Here is a 27982-nt window from a genome sequence, read left to right as displayed (position 1 = left end):
GGGCTGTATACTAAAAATAAAGGACCGTCAGACAGTAAGGATATTTTATGATGTGGAGTCAATAAGGAAGAGTGACGTGTGAGGCCCCTATCCTGGATTCGTAATCCTGAGGCCCAGGCTAATGCTCTGTGGACTTGTGTTCCAATCCCACCTCAGTAGCTGGTGAAATTTAAATTTGGTCAACAAAATCGGAATTTAAAGCTAGGTTCAGTAATTGTAATCATGAAACTGTTGTCGATTATCATAAAAACTCATCTGGTTATAGAGGGTCCAAGGCCAACAGAGTACTTCGCTAAGAGGTTGTCGGAGCTGATGGGGGGAGGGTGAGAACCCCTCTCAGTACGAACTGGACCGAGCTCATCGGTCGTTAAGGCCAAAGCCCAAAGTGAATGAGCCGCCAAGAGCAGTAATCATCTGTTTCTATAAGTACTGCATGAAGGAGAAGGTGTTAAGCTGGGCGAAGCAGAAGCGCGAGGTGCAGTGAGATGGTGCCGGAGTTCTTATCTACCAGGACTCGACGGTGGAGTTGGCAAAAAGACGAGCGACGTTCAGGCGAGTGAAGGTGGCACTGTACAAGAAGGGGGTGCATTTGGTGTGGTATACCCGGCGAAGCTGAGGGTGACGTATGGTGCCAAAGACTTTTATTTCGAGACAGCGGAGGCGGCTGAGGCGTTCGTGAGGGCAGAAGGCTTGGGACAGACGTGAGGAGCGGAGCTGAAAGAGAGACTGGACTGTGATTGGGGAGCTGGAAAACGTATAAATGTTATAACTTTATTTTTACTGACGTGTATTGTAATTTACTTCTCTTCACATTGTTACAGAGTTTAAGTTATTAGTTGGGTTGATTGGCATTCTGTGTTACGACGGTTATATCTTAGTTTAGTGAATTGTATGGGTTGGATTTTGTTTTTTCTTTCTCTGGGAATGGGTGGGAGGGGACAGTATAGCGTGGTGGGGGGAGCCACCCGCGCTAGCTAACTAAAGTAGGCTAGTGAACGGAGGTGAGGTGAGAGGAGGGCTACGGACAATGGAACCTGGTTGGCGGGTTTCGATGGGCCTACGAAGCGAGCGAGGGGCGGGTGGGGGGGAAGGGATTGATGCTGGGAGATGTTTTTTCGAGAGGAAATGTAGGGGGGGTTTTGGGAGGGGGGGGGAAAGGGGTTTGATGTTAATAATGGATAGGGGTGGGTCAGGCTTATGGGGCAGGGCCCAGTGGTATGATGATGGTGGATAAAAAGGGTGGGAGGGTGAGAGACCCCCAGTTAGGATAGTCACGTGGAACGTGAAGGGGTTAAGAGGTCCGGTCAAGAATTCAAGGGTGCTTGCGCATCATAAAAGTTTGAAAGCAGATGTAGCAATGCTGCAGGAGACTCACTTGAGGGTGAAGGACCAGGTGAGACTGAAAAAGGGCTGGGTTAGTCATGTGTTTCACTCTGGACTTGACGGAAGGGCTCGAGGGATAGCAGTAATGGTCAGCAAATGAGTACGCTTCCAGATGGAGAAGATGGTGGAAGATCAGGGGGGTAGATATGTGATTGTAACAGGGGCGCTGGAGGGGAGGTTAGTGGCGCTGTTAAGTGTATATGGCCCCAATTGGGACGATGTGGGATTCGCGAAGAAGGTGTTTGGGGCCATCCCCGTCTTGGACACACATAAACTGATAGTGGGGGGGGGGGGGGACTGGAACTTGGTGCAGGAGCCAAGGTTGGACGGGTCACGACCGCGCTCACTGGTCCCATCAGGGGGGGCAAAGGCGTTAGCTGGGGGCTAATGGTGGAAATGGGGGGGAGTGGACTCTTGGAGGTTTCTGCACCCGAGGGAGCGGGAGTACTAGTTTTTCTCAGCTGTCCATAAGGTATATTCGCGGATTGACTTTTTCGTGGTGGGGAAGGCTTTGTTGGCTGGGGTTAAGGGGTCGGAATACTCGTTAATTGCAGTGTCGGATCATGCTCCGCATTGGGTGGATCTGGTGCTGGAGAAGGGGGTAGCGCAGAGGCCGGGGTGGAAGTTAGATGTGGGACTTTTGGGGGACCAAGTGTTCTGTGAGAAAATTGAAAAGGTAATTAAGGAATATGTAGGTTTCAACTGTACGGGTGAGGTGTCGAAGGCGGTTGTCTGGGAGGCTCTAAAGGCAGTGTTGAGGGGGGAGGTGATCTCGTTTAAGGCCAGGGTGGACAGAGAGGAGAGGTTGGAGCGGCAGCGAGTAATAGATGAGATGTTGGAGGTAGATAGGAGTTATGCAGAGGATGGGGACCCAGCAAAGTTGGAAAAGAGGAAGGAACTACAGGCGAGCTTTGACCGACTATCTTACCAGGAAGGCGGTGCGCCAACTGAGACGAGCAAGGGGTGGCAGTTTATGAACATGGAGATAAGGCATGGCGTCTGTTAGCAGGTCAGCTCCGGAGGGAAGCAGCGGCAAGGGAAATTGTGCAGGTGAGCGATAGGGAAGGGAAGTTGGTGGTGGCGCTAGATCTGATTAACAAGGTTTTTGAGGAATTTTATGAGAGGTTGTACAGGTCAGAGCCATCTGACGATCGTGAGATGCAGGAATTTCTAGATGGGTTGGAGTACCCGAGATTAGGGGAGGGGGACAGGGCTACATTAGAAGGAGCGATAGTGGAGCAGGAGATAAAGGATGCGATTGGGAGGATGCAGTCGGGGAAGGTGGCAGGGCCAGATGGGTTTCCGATGGAATATTATAAAAAATTCAAGGATAAGCTGGCACCCCTGATGGTGGGGATGTTTGAAGAGGCGATAGGGAAGGGGATGTTGCCTGAGGGCAAGTGTCCGCACAAACAACATCAGCTCAAGATACTTTTCTCTCCACCGTGGGACTAGGCAGGGATGTCCTATGTCCCCCCTGCTGTTTGCACTCGTGATTGAGCCGTTGGCCATCGCATTAAGAAGTCCGGGGGTATGGAAAGGAATAGTGCGGGGGGGGATATAGCATAGGGTGTCCTTATATGCCGATGACTTGCTGTTGTACGTGTCGGAACCGAGTGTGTCGTTAGGGGGAATATTGAGCTGCTTCGAGTGTTTGGGTCTTTCACTGGGTACAAGCTGAATTTTGACAAGAGTGACTATTTTGTGGTATCCCGGCTGGGTGTGGGGGCGGGGCGGGGGTGGGGGGGGGCCTGCCATTCCATAGGGCAGAGACTCACTTTAGGTACCTGGGGGTGCAGGTTGCTTGGGAGTGGGGGGGGGGGGGGGGGGGTGCTTCGCAGGTACAACATTTCTAGTTTGGTGGGGAGAGTGAAGGCTGATATGGCAAGGTGGGATGATCTCCCTCTGTAACTGGCGGGTCGGGTACAGGCGATTCAAATGAATGTGTTGCCGCGATTTCTGTTTATTTTTCAATGCCTGCCGATTTTTCTCCCAAAGACTTTTTTCAGAGAAATTGAGGTAACGATTACGTCGTTCATATGGGGAGTGAAGGTGGCCAGAGTTAGAAAGGTGCTGCTACAGAGGGGAAGGCAGGCAGGGGGTTTGGGTCTCCCGAACCTGATGTACTACTACTGGGTGGCGAATGTGGAGAAGGTGCGGAGCTGGGTCAGAGGAGTTGATTCCCAGTGGGTCAGAATGGAGGAGAGTTTGTGCAGAGTGTCGGGATTGAAAGCACTAGCAACAGCGCCGCTCCCGATAGCCCCGGGGAAGCACTCGGAGTCCGGTAATAATAGCTTCATTGAGAATTTGGAGGCAGTTTCGCCAACACTTCGGGTTGGGGGCAGGGTCAAGGGAAATGCCGATTCGGGGGAACCACAGATTTGAGCCGGGGAGTTGGGATGGAAATTTTCGGAAATGGGAGGAGATGTGGATTAAGACACTGAAGGATTTGTTTCTTAGGGGTTGGTTTGCAGGATTGAAGGAGCTGGAAGCGCAGTATGGGCTGGAGCAGGGAGAAATGTTTAGATACATGCAGGTTCGAGAATTTGCTAGAAAGGAGATGCAGAACTTCCCGGAGGAGCCGGCCTCCACATTGCTGGAGGAGGTGCTGACGACAGGGGTACTGGAGAAGGGGGTAGTGTCAGCGGTCTACGGAGCTATTTTGGAAGAGGAGAAGGCACCACTGGAAGGGATCAAAGCAAAGTGGGAGGAAGGGTTGGGAGAGGATATGGAGGAGGGGTTCTGGTGTGAGGTGCTCTGGAGAGTGAATACCTCCACTCGTGCGCAAGGTTGGGGCTGATACAGCTGAAGGTGGTATACAGAGCACACCTCACGAGGGCAACGATGAGCCGATTCTTTGAAGGAGTAGAAGTTGTGTGTGAACGTTGCAGCGGGGTGGGGGTGGTGGGGGTGGCCTGCTAACCACGTCCATATGTTTTGGTCCTGTCCAAAGCTTAGAGGATTACTGGAAGGAGGCTTTTAGAATAATTTCTAAAGTGTTGCACGTGAAACTGGACCGGGCCCCCCGGGAGGCCATATTTGGGGTGTCTGACCAGTCAGGGTTGGAAACGGGTGAGGAGGCAGATGTTGTAGCCTTCGCCTCGTTGATCGCCCGAAGGCAGATCCTGATAAGTTGGAGAGCAGCCTCTCCACCCTGTGCCCTGGCGTGGCGGGGGGGATCTGTTGGAATTCTTGACTCTTGAGAAGGTTAAGTTTGAACTGAGGAAGGATGGAGGGGTTCTACAATTCATGGGCATTATTCATTATGCACTTTCAAGAACTGGATAACATCGAACATTAGTTGGAGGCGGGGTGGGGGGAGGGTTGGGGGCGGAGGGGGGTGATGAGTGTTAATGGTGGCCATGGGTGATTCCTGATTCCTTTTTGTCAGTTGTTTATGTGAACATGTGGGCGAATGTTTTGGGTTGGGTGGGAGGATGGGATCATTGTTATAAATATGGGGATTGACATTTGTTACTGATTATTGTTTATTACTGATTACTGTTTATTACTGATTATTGTTTATTGTTGGTGGGTGTAAATTTGGGAGAAAATGCAAAAAAAGGAGGAGAATAAAGAATTTAAAACATATTTTTTTAAACCCATCTGGTTCACTAATGTCCTTGGAGAAGGAAATCTGTGTGACTCTTAACTGACCTATGAAATGGACTAGCAAGCCATTCATATCAAGGGCAGTTAGGGATGATCGACAAATGCTGGCCTTGTCAGTGGCGCCCACATCACATTTTTTAAATGCTTGAGCTGGGTGTGTCCACAATCATGGGGTGCTTAAGATGAGTTTGCCTAAATGTAGGTTCGTGGGAAGACTCTACAAAATTTTATACCTTGAAGAATAACAAGAACACTGAGTAGAATCGGTGATTTCCTGAGAACTGTGACACACCTTGGTTTGGTCCCAGGAAAAGTGAAGGATTCATCAAGATCCCATAAAGTATAGGGAACTTTTGGGTGGAAATAAAAGTAGAACCGGAAGTGGCCTGTTGAAAATTTTTGGTTTAAAATATAATTGTTTATGAAATTTATAGTGTTATGTTAGTAGTACGTGCCTTGTTAGACTTTTGTATATTAAAACTTTTTGTTTAATCCGAGCAACCATATGGTGTAATTCTTTGAGTTCATAACCGGGAGTTCGAATTTTTAAAAAAGTTACCGGTCTCCCTTGAGATCATAAATAAAAAAAAAACAGGCAAAAGAATAGTAAGGAAAAGATTAAAAAGACAAAACAGAAGAACAAAACATTGCAAATCAGTTGTGTTTGGAAATTGGTTTATTGGTTCTTGAAGTCAATGACTGAATACACTTTTAAACACCTATCATGCCAACCATTTCTGACCCATGCAGTATAGAACATAGGACCAAGAATTGGTCAGTCATCCCCTCAAGCCTGTTCTGTCATTCAGTTAGATAATGGTTGATCCATATTTTAACTCCATCCAGGTGCCTTTTAGCCCCATACCTATCAAATATCCACAGTTTCTCGGTAATATAAAACTTGCGTATTACTGAAAAGTGAGACATGTTGCTGAAGTCTTTTGTCGTTCACTCATTAGGACAAATGCACGAATGCCAAATTTCAAACAATCACATCAATTTATACCACATGCGAAAAAGGGATCTAATTGGCTGGCAAGTCAACTCTGGCTGAGGCATTGCCATGGAGATAATATAGACTCCCCATGCTTCTGGATAATTCAAATAAAGCTCAAGGCTTGAACGTATTCCTTTTGTTTGCAAAGCACGCATCCCTGCATATGAATGCATGTTGTTTCTAGCAAGTGTAAATGCGCCTTCCGTGTTACAAACTTTATTGATTATCTTCGATTGGTTGTTAGTGTAGCTATTAGCACACTCCGGATTGTTCAGCAAATACTGCCCACTCTTGAAATCAAATCTAACAAAAGACATTTTGTTTTGGGTTTTGCAAGCATGGGCTGGCTGAGTATGGTCTATATCTTCTGTTTGTTATGAACAGCCAGAGGAGCATACTGTTTGATTTAATCAGCCAATTGTCCTAATAATTGCTTTCTGAAACTAACAAAAGAGTGTAAATGCAAGACTAGCACAAAGAAAACTGCCAAAACAAATGATAAGATCTTAAATCCTGGACAAAAATTCCCTGCTGAAGTGATACCCTGCAATTTCATGAATTACACAGGTCTCCAAGCTTGATGCAGGACCATAAATCATGTCATTGCCAGCATCCCCTAAGATAGAGGTTCCTAAGCTTTATTTGTTGCACATCCCTTTCTAAATCTGTATACTCCTGCCAACAGTTTTTTTTCCAATTACGGGGCAATTTAGCGTGGCCAATCCACCTACCCTGCACATCGTTGGGTTGTGGGGTTGAGTCTCACGCAGACACTGGGAGAATGAGCAACTCCACACAGACAGTGACCCGGGGCCGTGTTTGAACCCGGGTCTTCGATGCTATGAGACAGCAGTGCTAACCACTGCACCATTGGGCCACCCACCAACAGATATGTTTAAGAGGCTGGGTCTGTTGTCTCTGAAAAAAAGGCTGAGGGGTGACCTAATGGAGGTATTTAAAATTATGAAACTTTTTGATAGAGTTGTAAGAATATGCAACTTGCCATCACCATATAAGGGAGAAGGGCATCGAGGGTTATGATGATAGATTGAGATGAGGGAAGACCAGAGGAGGCTCAAATGGAATCGTCAGAACATATGGGCAGTATTAGCTACTCCTGTCAAAATTTCCAGATTGTTGTCCCCAATATTGACAGGTATGTTGCATAGTAGTGGAGCAGGAGGTGGGAATAGTGTAGGTATTCCAGTGTGCAACCTTTATCTTTGACAGGATCTCCACCTGGAAATCAATCCAAACTGCAGATGGGGAGTCTGCAGTTACTAGAGGTAGGATCTTATCCCCAAACGTAAGGTGGGGTCTTTGTATGAGCTGAGGGGAAGGTTGGATCCAAGGGAAGAGGGAAAACTTGGATTTAACCTGCTCTAAATACCAACCTGGCGCCTGGGAACATGTTGACTGCATCTTTTCCTTGTTCGTCTCTGAAAAACGGGGCAGTGGGGATTTGGGTATGTTGGGACTGTTTGCGATTTTAAAAATTAACAACTCACGCAACCACAACTGGCGCATTTTAGTGGTTTAAATGTTATCCCATTGTCTTTAGCCCAGATCTACATTTCAATATAGTATAGCAACATAAATCCAAATGTTTTGTTATTCTAGAAAGGAGAAGTTGGTCCAGTTTGGGAATATCCCACTTGCTCACTGAGTTGTGTGGTGGCTGACCCAAAAAAGGGATCCAAGCTGTATGGATTGAAGAGTTACATCGAATATCAAGTCACACCAAATGTAAGTTTCAAATTCACAAAACTTAACGCAAATGTAACCTGAAATATGTAAAAATTAGTGCTCTTGGCACCATTCATTTAATTTGACCCTAAATAAATGTGAACTCTGAGATTTTATGCAGTATAGTTTGAAAGAAGTAGAAAAGAGGAATAAGGTGCAGTGGGCTAAACAGCTGGCTTGTACTGCAGAACAGTGCCAGCAGCGGGGGTTCAATTCCCGTACCGGCCTCCCCGAACAGGCGCTGGAACGTGGCGACTAGGGGCTTTTCACAGTAACTTCATTGAAGCCTACTTGTGACAATAAGCGATTATTATTATTCTGAAGCAGAGACGGTTGGGCAGTACTAGAGAAGGGAGTAATTCCATACGGACTAAGAAGGACTCCGGGGAATTCAAAGAAAGTATTATAATGCATACATGTAAATATATAAAGAGCAGTGAATAAGAACTACAAACCCAAATAGCTGTGTGGGAGTATTATTTAGTGGCAATAATATTAATGTGGATTGAAAATGGTGAGCCCTGGGCGTTTAGTATACAAGAACATGAAGTGTTAAAAAAGATCTGACTATGGTTGCTGAAGAAAATGGGGATGGAGATAATGGAAGGGCTTGCCATAATCTTTCCCTAGATATGGGAGATGTGCAAGTGGAAAATATAACACCCTTTGTCAAGAAAGGATATAAGAAAATTCCTAGCAACTACTGGCCAGGAAGTTTTAACATCAAAAATGGAGAAGGTTTTATCATAGAATTTACAGTGCAGAAGGAGGCCATTCAGCCCATCGAGTCTGCACAGGCCCTCAGAAAGCACACCCTACCTAAACCCACACCTCCACCCTAACCCCGTAATCCCACCGAACCCAACCTTTTTTTTTTTGGACGCTAAGGTCAATTTAGCATAGCCAATCCATCTAACCTGCACATCTTTCGACTGTGGGAGGAAACTGGAACACCCGGAGGAAACCCACGCAGATATGGGGAGAACATGCAGACTCCACACAAACAATGACCCAAGCCGGGAATCGAACCTGGGACCCTGGAGTTGTGAAGCAACTGTGCTAACGACTATGCTACCGTGCTGCCCAATAATTGGGAAATTAAAAAATGAGCAGGCACTTGGAGAGTGTTGAGTTACTTAAGGATAGCCAGAACTGATTTGTAATTTATTTTTTGATGAAGTAACAGAGAAAGTTGATGAAGGGAGTAGAAACTAGAAATAGAAGTAGTTCATTCGGCCATTCGTGCCTGCTCCGCCATTCCGTTTGATCAACACTGATCCTCCATTTCAATGCCATACTCCTGTGCTCTCCCCATACCTCTTGATGCCTTTAGAGTCTAGAAATCTATATATTTCCTTTTTAAATATATTCAGTGACTTGACCTCCACAGCCTACTGTGGTAGAGAATTCCACAGGTTCACCACCTGAGTGAAGAAGTTTCTCCTCATCTCAGTCCTAAATGGCCTACCCTGTAACCTGAGACTGTGACCCCTTGTTCTAGGCCCAGAACCAGAGGAAACATCATCCCTTAATATACTGTGGGTATTGTCATGTATTTTTAGAAAGTGTTTAACAGAGGACCATATAAAAGGCTCGTTAATAAAATTTTGGCTCATGGGATATTTTTATCCAGTTTTTATCCAACTGGTTAAAAATAATTTATTGAGGGTCAGAAAACAGCAAGTCATGGTAAATGGTTATTTTTCCACAGAAGCATGGCAAACCTTTGTTCCCCAAGGGTCAGTGCTAGGGACACTGCTTCTTTTGCTATACATAAATGAATTGGATCTTGAAACACAGTAGAATTTTGAAATTTGCTGATGATATGAAACTTGCATGAGTGGCAAACAGTGAAGATGATACAAATTGTCTGCAATAATACATAGATAGGCTAGCAGAATTGTCAGGCAAGTTGTAAATGGAATTTAATGTATAGAAGTGTGACGTGGTGCGTTTTGTAGAAGGAATAGGGAGAGACAATATAAACGTAATGGCACAGTTCTAAAGAGTGTGCAGGACATGGGACAGGGGTGCATGTGCATTGATGTTTGAGAGTGCAGGACATATTGAGAGAGGGGTTAGCAAAGCAAATGGGATCTTGGACTTCATAACGAGAGGCATTAAGTAAACCTGACGAGAGGGAAGATGTCCAGTTATAGTCACCATGCTTTAGGATGATTATCAGGATCCTTGAGAGGGTGCAAAGGAGATTTACCAGAATAGTTCCAGGGCTGAGGGAATTTAGTTACAAGGTTAGCTTGGGACATCTGCATTGTTCTTCTTGGGAATATAGAGATTGAGAGGAGATTTACAGACATGTGCAAGATTATGACAGGTTTGCTTAACGACTAAGGGACACAAATTTAAGTTTTTGGGCAAGAATTGCAGGATTAATGAGAGGAACAACAATGTTAATGACCTGTAACTCACTTCCTATTAGGGTGATCAAAGTGGAAACAGTAACAATTTCAAAAGGAAATTGGATGGACACTTGAAGGAAATTATCCTTCAGGACTATGGGGATTGAGAGGGTAAGTGGGTTTGACTGGATTGCTCCATGGAGAGCTGGAATGGACTCACAGGGCTAGACAGTGCCGTTCTTTGCCAGAAATGACTCTATGACTCTTAAGAACATTTAAATACGTGGTGACAGTGTGTGGGGCTTTCATGAGAAGAAAGAAGATAAAAGGGCAGATGTTGCAGATTCGGTGCTTGCATGGAAAGGTGCCTTGGGAAGGGAAGAGGGTGCTTGGACTGATTGAGGAGTGGACCAGGATGTCGCCAAGGAAAGGCCCCCTTTAGGACACTGAAAGGGGGGTCTTTGAGGGGGTCCTTGAAGCACTTCCTCTGTCCTCCTGGGGCTCGCTTGCTGTGTCAAAGCTCCTTGTAGAGTGCTTGTTTCTGGAAACGTGCAACATCCCCACCGACATCCAGGAATCCCTGGCCCAAGACTGTCCAAAGGGGAAGAAAAGCATCTAGGAAGGAGCTGAACACCTTGAGTATCATCACCGAGAGCATGTTGAAGCCAAGTTTGTTGACAGCAACACGAGCAGTTCGAGACCCGGGCACTCCACCCACCACTTCTCCAACCACTCTCTGCCCTCCCTGTGACCAAGACTGTAGGTTACTCATTGGACTCCTCAGTCATCCAAGAACTCATTTTTAGCGTGGAAGCAAGTCAGAGAAGAAAGGGGAGTGGTTTGGTGGTGGCAGCACACTGAAGGTGACAAATGGTGGAGAATGATCTTTTGAATACAGAGAGTAGTGGGGTGATTGGCAAGGGATGCCCTATCATGGTTCTGGAGGAGAGGCGATGGGGTGATGGTAGAAATATGGAAATGGAAAATACTCAGCTGAGGGTCTTGTCAGCTAAGGTGAGGAGGCATTTGGAATCCTCGGTTGAGAAAAAAGATGTCAGAAGTGCAGGTACAATAAGTCGCATCATCAGAATGGACACTACCCTGATGTAGAAAGTGAGAGAATGGAATGGAATCCTTACAGGAAGTAGGGTGTGAGGAAGTGCAGTTGAGGTACCTTTGGGAGTCCGTGGTCTTGTGATCAATATTGGTCAATTATCTATCCCGGAAATGGAGACAGAAGTCCAGGAAGGGCAGAGTCAGAGATAGACTATGTGAAAGTGAGAAGAGTAGAAATGTCAAGGAAGACGTTTTCCATTTCGGGTTGGAGCAGAAAATGGCACCGATCCAGTCATCAATATACAGAAAAAGGAGTGCGGGAAGAGGCCTGATATGACTGGAACAAGGGATGTTGCACAAAGCCCACAAAAAGGCAGGCATAACTAGGACCCATGAAGGTACCCATAACAACATCTTTTATTTGGGGGAAGTGGGTGGAATTTCAAGGAAAGGTTGTTCAACGTGAGAAAAGTTCAACCAAGGGGAGGAGGGTAGTGGTGGGTGGAGACTGTTGGGCCTTCATTCAAGGAAGAAATGGACATCTTTCCACCTATCGTGGTAAAGGATGGACATCCAAGGTGAAAAGGAGATAGTTAAAGCCAGGAAATTGGTCATTTTGAAGTGATGGAGGCCATCGATGCAGTCACTGGTGTAGTTGCGAAGAGATTGGACAAGCGGAGGACGCACAGATCGAGATCGGAAGAAATAGGTTGTGGGACAGGAACAGGCTTAACATGAAGCATCTACCAGGGCAGTCCTTTTTGTAAAAGAGGTAAGAGTGGGTTCTTGTTGCAGCACTTCTCTGTTGTTGGAAAAACATCCAACTTCAGCTCAGCATCTTGACCTGACTGGCTAAACCTCCAGGGGTTTGTTCAGCAGGTAATTAATGGAATGAACTTCCAACTCAGTGTGTTGGAGACTGTGGATTGCGCACTAAACTTCTAACCTGATTAATGCTGCCACAGGAAGAGTTGCTCAGATCAGTTGGCTAGACAACTGGTTTATGATGCAGAGCAAGGCAAACAGCGTGGGGTCAATTTCCGTACCGGCTGAGGTTATTAATGAAGGCCTCGCCTTCTCAACCTTTCCCCTCACCTGAGGTGTGGTGATCCTCAGGTTAAATCACCACCAATCAGCTCTCTCCCTCAAAGGGGAAAGCAGACTATGGTCATCTGGGACTATGGCGACTACCTAGTGCTTGGAAGCAGTATACGTTGTGCTGTTCACCTGTGCACAGCCGACTGAGGGTTTTTCAGAACGGACAAGTTTTGAGTTAACAACTTTTACTTGTTTTCAATAGTTTAAGAACCGTTTAACATTTATTGAACGGTATTAGATTTGTGAGTGTTTTTCTCTTGCAGGGTTGTACAGATGAAAGGTTTGTATTGAGCTAAGGACGTTTAGTCTGAAACTGGTTAAAATTAGTGCCATGTAATTTTAAAAATAAGCTGTTCATTGTATATTACTGATACATTAATCCTAAATTTGTGCTTCACAATTAACCAGGGCAGCACGCTGGCGCAGTGGTTAGCACTGCTGCCTCACGGCGCCGAGATCTCTGGTTCGATCCCAACTCTGGGCCACTGTCTGTGTGGAGTTTGCACATTCTCCCCGTGTTTGCGTGGATTTTGCCGCCACAACCCAAAGATGTGCAAGATAGGTGGATTGGCCACGCTAAATTCCCCCTTAATTGGGGGAAAAAAATTAATTGGGTACTCTAAATTTAAAAAACAAAATCATAATTAACCAAACTTTTATCGTGCTTTGTACAAATGAAGACGCGTGAAGCTGATGAAATTGGGTATAATTTTTTATAATGCATACAGAGATCTGGTTTGACCTGATTTTTGTGTCTCTCGTAAACAGCACACTAACCGATCCGTCAACCACAGATACAAGCATTTTGACTGGTTATATGAACGCTTACTCATCAAGTTTGGTTCGGCTATTCCAATTCCTTCACTTCCAGATAAACAAGTTACAGGTAATTGGAAACATTTTGTCTCATACAATATGGTGGTCAGATGTTCTGCAACAATTCACAAGGCAAGAACTAAAGTTGCTTTTTTAACAATAATTTAAATGATTCCTAATACAGGAATGTTTGGAGAGCAACTTAAGGCTTGGTGTAGTACCTGCCTACAAACCATTGCCTTTCTATTTCTCCCTGTACTTAAAGTCTACTACTTGAAAGTGCATACATATGGGGAGGCACCTAGTGTAGAGCTGGCACATCACATATTCACAGTAGAGTGGAAGAGATGGATAATTGATGGAGAACTAGGAAACAGAAAATGAAAATAAAGTGAATGCACTCTGGCAGAATGTGGCAAATAATGTTTTCCAGGTCTCTGTAGGTCTCAGCTTCCTGTTACCTCCAGGCAACTCATTGATTTTATATTCCTCTCTTGCTGCCTTTCCACCATATCTTGGCCTCTTATTCTCTCGGTGTCTCCATACCTGTCACTCCCTTTGTCTCAGCTCTCTCTCTCTCTTTGGCTCTCTCTCCCCCTCCTTTCCTCTCACTCTCTTTTGCTCTCTTGCAATTCCCTGATGTCCCACTGCCTCTCTCTGTTGCTTCTCTCTCTATCACTCTGTCGCCGTGTTAATCGTTTTCTCTCTGTTACGACACCCTGGGCTCGTGCACGGTCAATTCCATCCCCACTTGACCCAGGGTCGCATCACAAATAAAATTAGTAAACAATTCTTACAAAAACATCCAAAGTCTTTGGCCCTTGGCTGTCCAACAACTACAATCACCAGGCATATAAATTTAAACACAATTGATTTTATTAATAACAATAACTACAATTAAATAGGCAGCAAATACAACTATGATCTAATTCCTAACCCCGCCACTTAGACTTGGTCAGACTGGTTTTCTTAGGTTAAACAAAGAGTAAGATAAGTTTAGTGAAACTATTTTTCGAACTAACAAAAACTAGCTAAATCTCAACCACCATTCATACATCACACAAATTCATCTGGGTCCAGATGCACATACAGTACAGATGGCAAAGAAAGAGGATATCCCTATAGGATTTTTACAGTTCATGAAAAATAAAACCGAGTATACAGTTAGCTGTTCCTTGGTTGGTCTTGATGTGGTGATTCTATGTTATGCCGTTTTGTTCAGCTGTCTTCCTGGGTGTCGGTGTATGGAGCAGATTTCCATGTTTTTTCCCCCAAAAGGTCCCAATTTGTAGTAGATTTCTCTTCTAAGGATGGTTACTTTGTAAAACCGAGCACAGTACTTCTGAGAGAGAGCGAGGCAGAGAAGGCACACATGCTTCACACAATCTGTGGTTCAGTACAGTATTTTATCAAACTGGAGCAGATAAAGTTTGCCCTGAGAGGATCGGCTCAAGGGTTCACCAGGCGGTGGCAGCCATTTCTCGACTACCTAGGGGAACGTTAGAGGGAAGACAGATGACCAGCAGTAGCAACCCAGGGGGGAAGGGGGGAGGAGGCTTAGTTGAGTATAGGTCAATAGAGTACGAGGTTTTGTTACTTGAATACTATTATTATTATTATTGTTAAAAAGTTTTTTAAAATTCTGTTTTGTTATTGTTATCGTTTCGCTTGTTTTGTAAGCGGGAAAAATGTTGCTCAGGGAAAAAAATTTCAATAAAATATTTTTTTTAAAAAAAAGTACAGTATTTTATCTTTTACTGTCACTTTGTTGTGACAATACCATCCTCTCTGCTTGTGACTCTTGCATGCTCCGTATCATCGACAAATTGTGAAATTCAACACCATATTCCAAGATTCAAGTCATTTATATATAGCAAAAAAGTAGTGAGTCAAGCTGTGACCCTTGGGGAACACCACTGTTTATCATCCCCAATCATAAAAATAACCATCTACCACAGCGCTATCTTTTATCCTTAAACCTTTTTATTTATCCAATTGGACATTGACCCTCCTATTCCATGAGCCTCAATTTTATTTACCAGCCTTTTAAATGGTGCTTTGTTGAACAGTTTCTTTTTTTTAATAAATGTTTTTATTGAGTTTTTGAACAAAGTATATTTACCGTTATGTACACAGAATAAGAAAAAAAAATTATTTATATATATATATATATATATATATATATATATATATATAGAAGAGAAGTGCAGACCCAAACATACCTCTCTCCCCCCTCCCCCTCCTGTGATTCACCTTTCTTTCCTCTTAGGTTTAGTTGTTTCCCCCCCCCCCCCCCTCCCCCGGTCTATCCCTCCCTCTCATGCTTTGGCTACGATCCCCTGATTCTTGGATACCTGGCTATTCTTCTGCTTGTTCGTTGGCCACAAACAGGTCTCAGAACAATTGGGTGAATGGTTCCCACGTTCTGTGGAAGCCGTCGTCTGACCCTCTGATGGCGAATTTGATTTTCTACTTTTGGAGAGATTCCGAGAGGTCGGACAGCCAGTCTGCAGCTTTGGGTGGTGCTGCTGACCGCCAGCCGAACAGGATTCTACGGCGGGCGATCAGGGAGGCAAAGGCAAGGACATCCGACTTCCTCCCCAGGAATAGATCTGGCTGGTCTGAAACCCCGAAGACCGCCACATTCGGGCATGGCTCCACCCACATCCCCACCATTTGGACATTGCCTCGAAGAAGTTCTAACCCCGCAAGTCTGGGGCAAGACCAGAACATGTGGGTGTGGTTGGCCGGGCCTCCTTGGCACCGCCTCCGGGAAGAACCTACTCATGTGGGTTCTTGTTAAGTGGGCTCTATGTACCACTTTTAGCTGCGTCAGGCTGAGCCTTGCGCACGTGGAGGTGGTGTTGACCCTGTGCAGTGCTTCGTTCCAGAGTCCCCACCCTATTTCAATCACCAGGTCCTCCTCCCATTTCTTTCTTGTTGCGTCCAGTACGGTGTCGGCCCTTTCTACCAGTCGGTCATACATGTCGCTACAGTTTCCTTTATCTGGTATGCTTGCGTCCAGTAACTCTTCCAGTAATGTCTGTCGTGGCGGATGTGGGTACGTCCTTGTCTTCTGTCGTAGGATGTTTTTGAGTTGTAGATACCTTGGCTCGTTCCCCCTGGCTAGCTGGAATTTCTGTCAGTTCGTCCAGTATCGCGACCCTGCTGTCGGTGTATAGGTCCCTGACTGTCGGTGTCCCTCCGTCCTGGCCCCACCTTTTTGAAGGTGGCGTCCGTCATTGCTGGTGTGGACCTATGGTTGTTGCAGATGGGCGCTTTGTCTGACATTTTGGTCAGGCCAAATTGCTGCCGTAGTTGTTTCCAGGATTGGAGGATGGCTATCACCACCGGGCTGCTGGAGTTTGTTTTGGGTGGGGATGGGAGTGCTGCTGTGGCGAGGGCCCGGAGGGAGGTCCCATGCAGGAGGCCTCTTCCGCGCGCACCCACTCGGCTTCTGCCTCCTTGATCCATCCCCTTAGTCGCTCGGCCGTCACCCCCCAGTGGTAGAATTGTAGGTTTGGGAGGGCTAGCCCCGCACCCCCCCCTTACGAACGCCATGATTAGCTTGTCCAGTGCTTTGAAAAAGGCCATTTGGAATGTAGATCGGAATGGATCTAAGTAGGAAGAGGTACCTGGGCAGTACATTCATTTTGATCGTCTGGACTCTCCCCGCGAGGGAGAGTGGGAGTGTGTTCCATCTGTGCAGGTCCTTTTTTACTTCCTCTGTCAGACTGGTGAGGTTCCATTTGTGGATCCCTTTCCAGTCATGGGTATTTGGATCCCCAGGTAGCGGAATTTGTGTCGGGCTTGTTTAAACGGCAGTCCCGTTAGTGCTGCCTCCCCTACTTGTGGGTGTACCGGGAAGATCTCGCTTTTGCTCATGTTGAGTTTGTAGCCTGAGAAGGCGCCAAACTCTTTCAGGAGCGCGATGATTCCGCCCATGCAGCTTTGCGGGTCCGAAATGTAGAGGAGCAGGTCATCTGCATAGAATCAGACTCTGTGCTCTCTGCCGCCCCTTCGGATCCCCCTCCAGCTTTTTGCTGCTCTGAGCGCGATTGCTCATGGTTCGATCGCTAGAGCGAACAGCAGCAGGGGCAGTGGGCATCCTTGTCTGGTGCCCCTGTGCAGCTGGAAGTATCGGAAGTTGGTGTTGTTAGTCCGTACGCTCGCCATGGGAGCGTTGTATAGGAGCTTTACCCAGGAGGTGAACCCTGTTCCAAGCCTGAACCGCTCCAGTACCTCTTGAGGTATTTCCATTCGACTCTGTCGAAGGCCTTTTCTGCGTCTAGGGAGACGATCACCTCTGGTGTTCTCTCCCCGGAAGGGGTCGTTATCCCGTTCAGCGGGCGTCCGATGTTCGAGGTAAGCTGTCTACCTTTGACAAAGCCCGTCTGGTCATCTGCGACCACCTCTGATACACAGTCTTCTAGCCTTTTGGCTAGGATTTTGGCCAGTATTTTGGCATCTGCATTTAGCAGTGAGATGGGTCTGTATGACCCACATTCCATTGGGTCTTTGTCTTTCTTAGATATCAGCGAGATTGAGGCCTGTGCTAGCGTGGGTGGCAGTGTGCCCCTAGCTAACGAGTCTGTGAACATCTCCCGCAGGTGCGGGGCCAGTGCTGTCGCAAATTCTTTGTAGAAGTCCGCCGGGAACCCATCTTGTCTCGGCGCCTTCCCCGCCTGCATGAAGCTACTGCTGTCCATGATCTCTCCCAGTGCTAGTGGTGCTTCCAGGCCCTGTTTTCTGCCCTCCCCCACAACTGGAATGTCCAGTCCATCAAGGAACCGTTTCATCCCAGACTCCCCCATTGGGAGCTCTGAGGTGTACAGCCGTTGGTAGAAGGCCTTGAAGGTTGTGTTGATCTTTTCTGGTTCTTTTGAACAGTTTCTTAAATCCCGTTTAGACAACATCCATCACATTGCCTTCATCAACCTTTTCTGTTACTTCATCAAAACTTTCAATGAGGTTAGTTATACATGTTAAGCAAAAATGAAGGAATAAAAAAGAGAAAACCACATTAGCAGGAAAAGCATGAAACAAGATGGGGGCAGAGGTTATCATCGAAAACTTTTGGACTTAATTTTTTCCAGACTGAGAAACCCTGCCATGTCGCTAACCCATACGCCTGACTTTGGAGGTTCTGATTCCCTCCATCCCAGCAAAATCCATCTCTGGGCCATGAAGGAGGAGAATGCCAGGCCATCGCTTGTCTGCTTGGGTTTCCTCCCGGGTGCTCTGGTTTCCTCCCTCAAATCCCGAAAGACGTGCTTGTTAGGTGGATTGGACATTCTGAATTCTCCCTCCGTGTACCTGATCAGGTGCCAGAATGTAGCGACTCGAGGTTTTTCACGGTAACTTCATTGCAGTGTTAATTTAAGCCTATTTGTGATAATATTAAAGATTATTATTATTATTATTATTTGAGTTTTGAAAGTCTTAGAGACTATAGGAATTGGAGTTCCACAGGTATGAGGTAATGGGAATAACCAGATTGGAGAGTTTTCAATTCTGAATATGAAAAATTGATTAATTTCTGTTGAAATAGGTTTACACTCGAATAGAATTGTGTAGCCTGAGGAACAATACAAAGAAATTTCTACCAAATAATCATTACAGTCACCCAGTGTGCTGTTCATTGTTGGGAAGAATTTAAACTGCCGTTTTGTATTGACCTATACTTTCTGAGCTTTTATACTGTGAAACTGGTTTTGAAATCTTGACATTATTGAGATGTATTCAATTGGTTTAATCTGATAAAGGTCGCTTTGAAGAGGAATTCATCAAGATGAGGATGGAGAGGTTGCAGGGTTGGATGAACAGAATGTGTCATCATCCTGTCGTTTCAAACAGTGAGGTGTTTCAGCTCTTCATCACTTACCGGGATGAAAAGGTAGGAAAAATGAGACGACTAAACAGTTAGCAGTGAGCAGGTGGCATTTTCTTGAAGTAAAGATGAAAAGAAAATGGTTGAGGATTATTCCAAAACCTTTTGTCTTCCTTCGCCTCTGCATCTTGATGCTGTGATAATTTCCGAATGATCTCCAATCAGTTATTTGTTTAAATAGCTCAGTGGCTGTCTTGTGCGACTAGACGTTTGCAGCCATTCCCCTGCTTATTTCTGGAATGGTGAGGTGAAAAGATAATTTGGAGATTTGGTCCTGCTGGGCTTGAGGTGAGGGAGTGATTGACTTGATTTACGCATCATTGTGAATAAATAGCACAGAGAGCCTGCTCTTCATGTTGCCACGCCACACAGATATAAGAGGACCTATTTGGAGACTACAGAACATCTGAATAAAATAGCTTCTTATTTGTACAAACATTCCACCCTCTGAACTAATGGATGGATGCCTCAAAAACTGGTATATTCCATTTGAAATGGTCATCTTTTACGAGGTCTCGAGTGAATTTTTCATGTCCACAGAATTTCAAATTCAAGTAACGTACGTAGCTCTTTTAAAGGAATGCCAGTGAGCATTCTGCTGTGCTCTACAGTATTAAAGTTTTAAAAGTGCACATTCTTGGGATTAGCAACCGCCTGTTGCATTACAGGAAGATCAGTAATATGGGCTGGGATTTTATGGTGCCTAAAGGAATAGGCTGGAACATTTTGGGGTGAGGGGGTATGTGCAAAAAAAATTGGATATTTCTATATTAAAAAATTAACTATATATAATTTTTACATACTTGTGGCATGTTCATTGCCTTCCTACCACTGCTGACAGATTCCTACCACCCCAACTGAGACCTTTCAGTGGCCGATTAAGGGGAAGTTAAAGATCTGCTGCTGCTGGCATTTAACCAGTGGCAGGTTAGCCCTCCAGCATGCAAAACCTGGCAGTCTCCCTGCAGGGTTAGGGTGGTTGGGTTGGACCTCCTGATTGGGAAATCTGTGACCCATGGATGGCTCAGCCCAGGGTGGTAGCCACAAATCCCAGTGGTGCTTCTGGGATTGAAGAGCTGGCAGTAGTTTCGGGCAGGATCTCGTCCCTTAAAGGGATAGGAACCTCAGTGGCAGCTAATTAGCTGCCTGATGGGTCTAAGGCTTGAGGCTTCCTGAAAAGCTGAGACAGGTTCCAGCTCGAGGACAGGACGGTAAAATCCCTGCCATGCGTTCTGCTCTCTCTACCCCGTGATAAAATAAAACACCCATGAAGTGACTTTTGTGGAAGGAAAGGCACTGATTGGTGAGGAGTTTACGTTTTTTTCTGAATCAAAATCAAGAATACGTTTTAATTATTCGGCTCAGTTAAAGTGGTAGTTTAGTAAATATAGGTACTTTAAAATGTTTCCAGTGTTTTAGTGCTCAGTGTAACTTATGAGTACAAAAAAAACTTACACAGGCTAAAAAATAGTTGCAAATAACATAGACTAAGATATGGCAGAGATTGCAGTGTGTGGGAGATTTTGGCAGCAAGATGTCCCCATCTGCAGTGAATGTTTTTGTCTTGAACTGCTGTGACTCAGACTCATTGAGCTGGAGTGCAAGTTAAAGAAACACTGGCAAGTAAGTGAGGAGGGATTAGTGTCTGGACAGTTTGCTCCAGACTTCAGTCATGTCTCATAAAGAGGGGCAACTTCAGAACGGGGTTGGTATAATCAACAGTGTGCAGCATAAGGGTGAGATAGAGAACCTGCAAAGACTTATCCTATCCAACCGGCATAATGTACTTGCCACCTGTGAGGATAAGGGTAAAGACTGTAGAAATAACAACAATCCGAATTCAGACCATGGAGCAGGAAACAGTGGAAAGGGTTGTTGGAGGGTGTTATAACCTACACGAGACCTACGGGGTTGGAGCAATCACTCCCTGTGAGTCTTGCTGCATAGAAGCTCCCCCGCTAAGGGAGTGGGGAGCCCTAGATCATTCATGGTTAAGGTCTGTATAAAGTCAGCCAGGTATGGAACTGACACACCAGACCCGGCTGGGATCTGGTGTATATTGTAAATATAATTGCTTTACAATAAACCAAGTTTCTTTTTACTAACTCGGTTCGGACACATTTGTGGCCTAGTAAAGGGGGAATGCAGAAGGAGAGGGAAAGATGGAGTCTTGTATTTATATTGTATTTTTCACAACCACTGGACATCACAAAGCTCTTTACAGACTATGAAGTAGCCTTTGAAGTGTAGTCACTGTTAGAATATAGGAAGCACTGTGGGCAATTCATGCACATCAAACTTCCACAAACAGCTGTCATAATAACCAAATACAAGGATAACTGCCCTTCCTTCAAAATACTGTCATAATGGGATATTTGACACTAACCTGAACACACACATGCAGCCTTAGTTTAATGTCACGTCCAGAAGATGGCACCTCTGACAGTACTACAAGCTTAATCTTTGTGCACAGATTCTAGAGTGGGACTTGGACCCGGAACCTTGTGACTCAGGTGACCAACTAAACTACAGCTGAGGAATGGAAGCTTAAGGAACTCAATAATTAGAGGGATAATATCCTTTGTAAGTAGGATTGGGACCACGTGGATTGCTGCTGACCTGGTGCCAGTTTGAGGGATATCTTGAACCAGCTTGAATGGTTATTAGTTAGGGAGGAGGAAGATTCAGTTATGATGCATATTGGGGCCAACAACGTAGGGAAGAGTAGGGGAAAGGCTCTGTTTAGAAAGTGCCAAGAACTATGAGCTGAGTTAAAGAACAGGACGTCAAGGGTTATAATTTCTGGGTTATTACCTGAGCCTTGTGCAAAGTGGCATAGGGAGGTGAACATGTACCTGTCAGAGTGGTCGTAGAAAGTGGCACCCTTTGTAAAAGACTGGTTAGTCTGATTTTTCATGGCTGGTCTGATTGTAACCTCAACCCCACATTCCTGCTTACCTCTGATAACGTTTCACCCCCTTGTTTCGTGAGAATATATCTAGCTCTGCCTTAAAAATAATTTAAGACTCTGCTTCCACTGTCTTTTGAGGAAGAGAGTTACAGAGACTATTTCTCCTCATCTAGGTTAAATGAGCAACCCCTTCCTTTTAAACAGAGACCCCTAGTTTTAGATGCTCCGATGAGGAAATACCCTCTCCATATCCACACTGTCAGTATCCCTCAGGATCTTAAAGGTTTTTATTAAGTCGCCTCTTACTCTTCTAAACTCTAATGGATATATAATTAGATATAAGCCATTCAGCCCATCGAGTCTACACCGGCTCTTGGAAAGAGCACCCTACCCAAGCCCACACTTCCACCCTATCCCCATAACCCAGTAACCCCACCCAACACCAAGGGCAATTTTGAACACTAAGGGCAATTTATCATGGCCAATCCACCTAACCTGCACATCTTTGGACTGTGGGAGGAAACCGGAGCACCCGGAGGAAACCCACGCACACACAGGGAGGATGTGTAGACTCCGCACAGACAGTGACCCAAGCCGGAATCGAACCTGGGACCCTGGAGCTGTGAAGCAATTGTGCTATCCACAATGCTACCGTGCTGCCCCTGTTCCACCAGTTTGCATTTATCCACAGAACAGGTGCCTCCATCAAAGAATCCAATAAATTGGTTAAACATTGGTTAATTCTCCTTTCATAAAACCATGTTGACTCTACAAAATTGACGTGAATTTTTACAAGTGCCCTGCTGCAAATCTATAATAATGGTGTCCAACATTTTCCCTATGACCGATATCAGACTAACTCACCTGAAATTTCCTGCTTTCTGTCTCCCTCCTTTTTTGAATAAAGGAGCTACAATTTGCTATCTTCCAATCTAATGGGACCATTGACCAGAAACTGAACTGGACCAGTCATATAAATACTGTGGTTGCAAGAGCAGGTCAGAGGCTGGTAATTCTGGGAGAGTAACTCACTTTCTGACTCTTTCTGTCCACCATCTCAAAGGCATAACTCACGAATGTGATGTAATACCCTCCATTTGCCTGGATGGGTGCAGCTCCAGACACTCGAGAAGCTCGACATCACCCAGGACAAAGCATCCCCATCGATTGACATCCCATCCACCACCTTCAGCATCCACTCCCTCCACCACTTTCAGCAGCCACCTGCTCCACCACCGTCACACAATAGCAGCAGTGTGTACCATCTACAAGATGCATTGCAGCAAGTCACCAAGGCTCCTTTGACAGCACCTTCTGAACCTGTGACCTCTGCCACCTCAAAAGACAGGGGCAACAGATGTATAGGAACACCACAATCTGCAAGTTGCCATCCAAGCCACATCCCATCCTGAGTTGCAGCACTTTTCTGTTGTTTCACTGTTGCTGGGTCAAAATCCTAGAATTCCCTCCCACATCCTGTAAAAAGTAATTTTTAAGAAATAATTACAGCCCACTCCCTGTGCCGGTGAGAGGTTTCTTCTGAAATTCCCCATTGGATTTCTTGGTGACTATTATATTGATGGCCTGCAGTTATACTCTTCCCCAGAAGCGAAAACATTCTCACTACTTGTGGTTGATAAGAAGAAAGCTGTAAACTGCAGGAAGGTATTAATAAACTGGTCAGGTAGTGGTGCAAATGGAGTTCAATCCCGAGAAGTACAAAATCATGCATTTGGGGGAAGACTAACCAGGCAAGGGAGCACACAGTAAATAGTAGGATACTGTTCAATTTAGAGAAACAGAGGTAACTTGGAGTGAATGTCCACCGATCCCTGAAGGTGCCTGGGCAGGTATGGTTCTGGTCACTGCACTATTGGAATATGTGAGTACACAAGAGAGTACAGAGGAGATTTACAACTATGTTGCCTGGACTGGAGAATTTTAGTTATGATGAAAAAGTTTATAGGCTAGAGTTGTTTTATTTGAAACCGAAGAGGCTGAGGGGTGATCAGATTGACGTGTACAAAATTATGAGGGGTCCAGGATAGAGTGGAATTAGAGGAAATTCAAGGGGAAATTGCTTCACCACAGGGTGGGGGGGATCTGGAACTCACTGCCTGAAATAGTGCTGGAGGCAGAAATCTTCATAATATTTAAAAATAATACTTGAATAGTCGTACAAGGCTATGGACCAAAGACTGTAAATTGGGATTAGGCTAGATAGCTACTTGGCAGGCCTGGACATGATGGGCTGAACAACCTCCTTCTGTGCTGTTAGATCCCATAATTCTATTCTGAAATCTCATTCACTCATCACCCCAATGCTTGCTGGCATTCACTGTATTTCTGTATGACCGTGGCTCAATTTTAGCGTTGGTAGAATGTGGCAAGTCAAACCTACAGGTAACAATGGGATGAATGACACAGCGCAGATGAGCTGAGGTGGGGCATAGTTGGATGGTACATTGATGAAGGTGAACAGTCTTGGTGGTGATGCAGATACATAGAAATTCATCTTGAGGTTGTGAGCAGTCTTGTTCAGCCTCAGTCATTGCTTGGGCGAGGGAGGGAATAGATAGATAAGGAATTTATATCCTTCGTTAAGCCACTTTTGAAAAGTGCTGGATTTTCCCCCACTATTCATTCATGGGGTGTGGACACTGCTGGAAAAGTCATCATTTTCCCCCCCATTTCTAATTGCTCTTGCCATTTGTTCATGATTCCCTACAAACTGGTGTGATGATGGTACTCCGCAAAACTGTGAGGTAGGGGTTCCAGGATTTTGACTCAACACTGAGGAAAGAATGGGAATATATTTCCAAGCCAGAATGATGGATGACTTTGAGGGGAACTTGCAACTTTGGTATTTCCATGCACCTGCTACCTTTGTTCTTGCTCTCTAAGTGGTAAAACTTGTGGCTTTGAAGATGCTGTTGAAGGAGCCTTAATGTCTTGCTACAGTGGATCTTGTAGTACGCAGTACTGCCAAGTTGATGTGGTGATGGATGGGTGCCAAATAAGTGGGCTGCATTGTCCTGGATTGTGTCAGACTTCTTGAATATTGTCGGTGCAAGCTTTCCAAGCAATTGAGAGGAATCCACCCTACACTTGTTCCTGGTAGATGATGGACAGGCTTTGTGGATTCAGAACTTGGGTCATTCAATGCAGAATTCCAAGCCTCTGAATGGCTGTCATAACCACAATATTTCTGTGGCTACTCTACTTGGGTTTCGGGTCAATCGTATGCCTCAGAATGGGGGTTTCGACAATGATAATGCTGTTGAATGTCCAGGGGAGTTGGTTAGATTCTCCTAGTTAGAAATGGGCAATGCCTGGTATTTGGATGGCATAAATGTAACTTGTTACTTATCAGCCCAAGCAAAATGTTGTCAAGGTCTTGCCACAAGAGGGCTTGAACAGCTTCATTATCAGACAAATTGCAAATGGAACGTAGAAAAAGGCTGTGTTCTCTGACTGCAGGGCGAGCTGCAGCTCTATCCAAGTTCTTCCAGTTCAGCTACAACTGGGACTGCAAACGTCAGCAAACATCTCCACTTCCGACCTTATAATGGAGGGAGCGTCATTGATGAACCATCTGAAGATGGACATTGCCTTGAGGATCTCTTGCAGAGATGTTGTGCGACTGAGATGATTGGCCTCCAACAACCACAACCATCTTTCTTTGCGCTCGCTGCAACTCCCAATTAGTGGTGTTTTCCCTCCTATTCCCATTTATTAACTAGGATTCCTTGGTGCCACACTCTTACAAATGCTGCCTTGATCTCTCTGGTGCCATAAGTTCTTCTGTTCAAAAACTAAATCTTCCAAAGCACAGTATGCTATTTTTCAACTTCTGATTTCCTCTGCTCGACTTCAAGGTATATGTCCATTAAATATCCATGGACCAAAAATGATAACGAAATGTAAAAGAAATTCAAAATAAGAGAATCAACAGGAAGGGCCCTTACATTAGCCAGTAATTTTCTATGATCACCACTGTTATCGCACACAATTATGCATAATTTCTTAATCAGTATGGTTTCAACACAATAAAGAGGAAGCCGTGTGGGATCTTGTTCTGGAAAATAAAGAGGGAAAGTGAAGCATATTTCATTGGGAGAATATTTGGGAGGACACATTTGCTGCTATGTACATGTGCAGTTGTACTGTTTTCTCTATGAAATCATTGCGTGCGACAGTGATCAGAATTCATATCAATTATACTATTCCTTCTACTCATGGGCTTAAGATTTCTTTTTGAAGGGCAGCATGGTGGCGCAGTGGTTAGCACTACTGCCTCACACCGCCAAGGTCCCAGGTTCGATCCCGGCTCTGGGTCACTGTCCGTGTGGAGTTTGCACATTCACCCTGTGTCTGCGTGGGTTTCGCCCCCAAAACCCAAAGATATGCAGGGTAGGTGGATTGGCCACACTAAATTGCCCCTTAATTGGAAAAAATGAATTGGGTACTCTAAATTAATTATTTTTAAAACAAGATTTCTATTTGTGATGGAAACTAAATGAATGCAGCCCGTTTTTAAATTGAAACGATCATGGTCATCCATCTAGTAAAGTAAGGCATCTCTATGTAATCTCAAATATTGAAGCATAACGCACTTTCATGTGAAAACACCTACAGATCTATTTGAAAGCCTTCAGACATTGAAGATACAATCCTCAAATTCACATATAATGTTGTGCTGGCTTCTGGAAAGTTCATACATAAATAACAGATGGATAGGTAGCTGATATAATGCAGAGATATATTATAATCTTTTAGTGTCACAAGTAGGCTGACATTAACAGCCCCTAGTTGCCACACACCAGCGCCTGTTTGGGTACACTGAGGGAGTATTCAGAATGTCCAATCCACCTAACAAGCACATCTTTCAGGACATGTAGGAGGAAACCGGAGGACCCGGAGGAAACCCACGCAGGCATGGGGAGAACATGCAGACTCTGCACAGACGGTGAATAAGAACAGATTCTATAAATTCTTAGATTTGAATACAATTATATTTTTTGGACTTAAATTGTTTAATTTGAAAATCTCCTCAATTTGTTTTTAAAAACGGGTTTGCTAGCATTGTGTCTCCTGCAAAATACGTAATTGGTTTTCTGCCCATGCACAGGCAGGCATTGGTAGCTATCTTGTTTTGGCAGACGACTGTGTTTGGAAAACTATGATTAATTAATTGTGGGCATAGAGCAGGAAAAATCAAGTGTTAAAATAGTCCACTGGAGAAGGGTTAATTTTATTGAGTTACAAAGGGATCTGGCCTAGATGGACTGGAATCAGAGATTGGCAGGTAAGATAGTAACTGAACAATGGAAAGCTTTCAGTAATGAGATAGGTGCACATCAATGTTCCCTCTCCGGTGAAATCTGGAATGTACCACATGTTGAAATAAACAAGGTGCTCACAGCTATGGGAAAGTGAAGTGTGCATGGACAGAAAAAACTGTGTTTAAATAAGATTGTTCCCTGTCTAGAACAAAGAAAATTTCGAGGAACATTGGTACAGATTAGACACAGTTCCATGAGGAGAAAACAAAGTACACTCATAGCTGAAGTTGCCAGACTAAAAACATTAGAGATTGAAATGAAATAGAAACAAAGAGGATTTTGATGAATGTAAAGTGTGAATTATTGCATTTTGAAGGAAAAATGGGAGAGGCAGTATAAAATTGTACAATTTTAAAGGGGTTGCAGGAACTGAGAAATTTTGGTTTGTGTACTCAAATATTTTAATGTGGCACGACAAGTTGATGAGACCGGTTTTAAAAAGTATATGGGACATTTGGCTTTCTAAATAGAGGCATAGCGTACGAAAGTGAGGAAGTTATGCTCAATGTTTATGACTCACTGGTTGGGGCCCCAGCTGGAATATCATGTTCCTTCTTGGCACCATGCTTCATGAAGGATGTGGCCTTTGGGAGGGGCCTGAGCAAATTTACTGGAATGGTTCGAGGGATGACAGACTTCAGTTATGTGGAGAGATAAGTGAAATTAGGAATGTTGTTCTTCGAGCAGAAATAGTTAAAGTGAGATTTAATATGTTATAGTCATAGAAGTCTACAGCACGAAAAGGCCCTTCGACCCATCACATCTGTG

At 44.8% G+C, this 27982-nt stretch overlaps 1 protein-coding gene across 9 annotated transcripts in view; it reads left to right on the top strand.

The window, feature by feature from the left end:
• zdhhc14 (zDHHC palmitoyltransferase 14) overlaps positions 1–27982 on the top strand; it is a 488467-nt gene that overhangs the window by 400272 nt on the left and 60213 nt on the right. For all 9 annotated transcript variants that reach the window (XR_011947524.1, XM_072507579.1, XM_072507582.1 and 6 more), the window contains 3 exons: positions 7613–7738; positions 13021–13138; positions 18834–18964. Coding sequence is in view for 8 of the 9 variants with exons in the window: in XM_072507579.1 (XP_072363680.1) it covers positions 7613–7738; positions 13021–13138; positions 18834–18964 (375 nt within the window). In the remaining variant the exon portion in view is untranslated. The remainder of the gene's footprint in view (positions 1–7612; positions 7739–13020; positions 13139–18833; positions 18965–27982) is intronic.

The sequence above is a fragment of the Scyliorhinus torazame genome, chromosome 1 (genome assembly GCF_047496885.1).
Source record: "Scyliorhinus torazame isolate Kashiwa2021f chromosome 1, sScyTor2.1, whole genome shotgun sequence".
NCBI classification, from domain to species: Eukaryota; Metazoa; Chordata; class Chondrichthyes; order Carcharhiniformes; family Scyliorhinidae; genus Scyliorhinus; species Scyliorhinus torazame.
The sequence above is the reverse complement of the archived record's forward strand: the minus strand, read 5'-3'. Positions and strand labels throughout refer to the sequence as shown.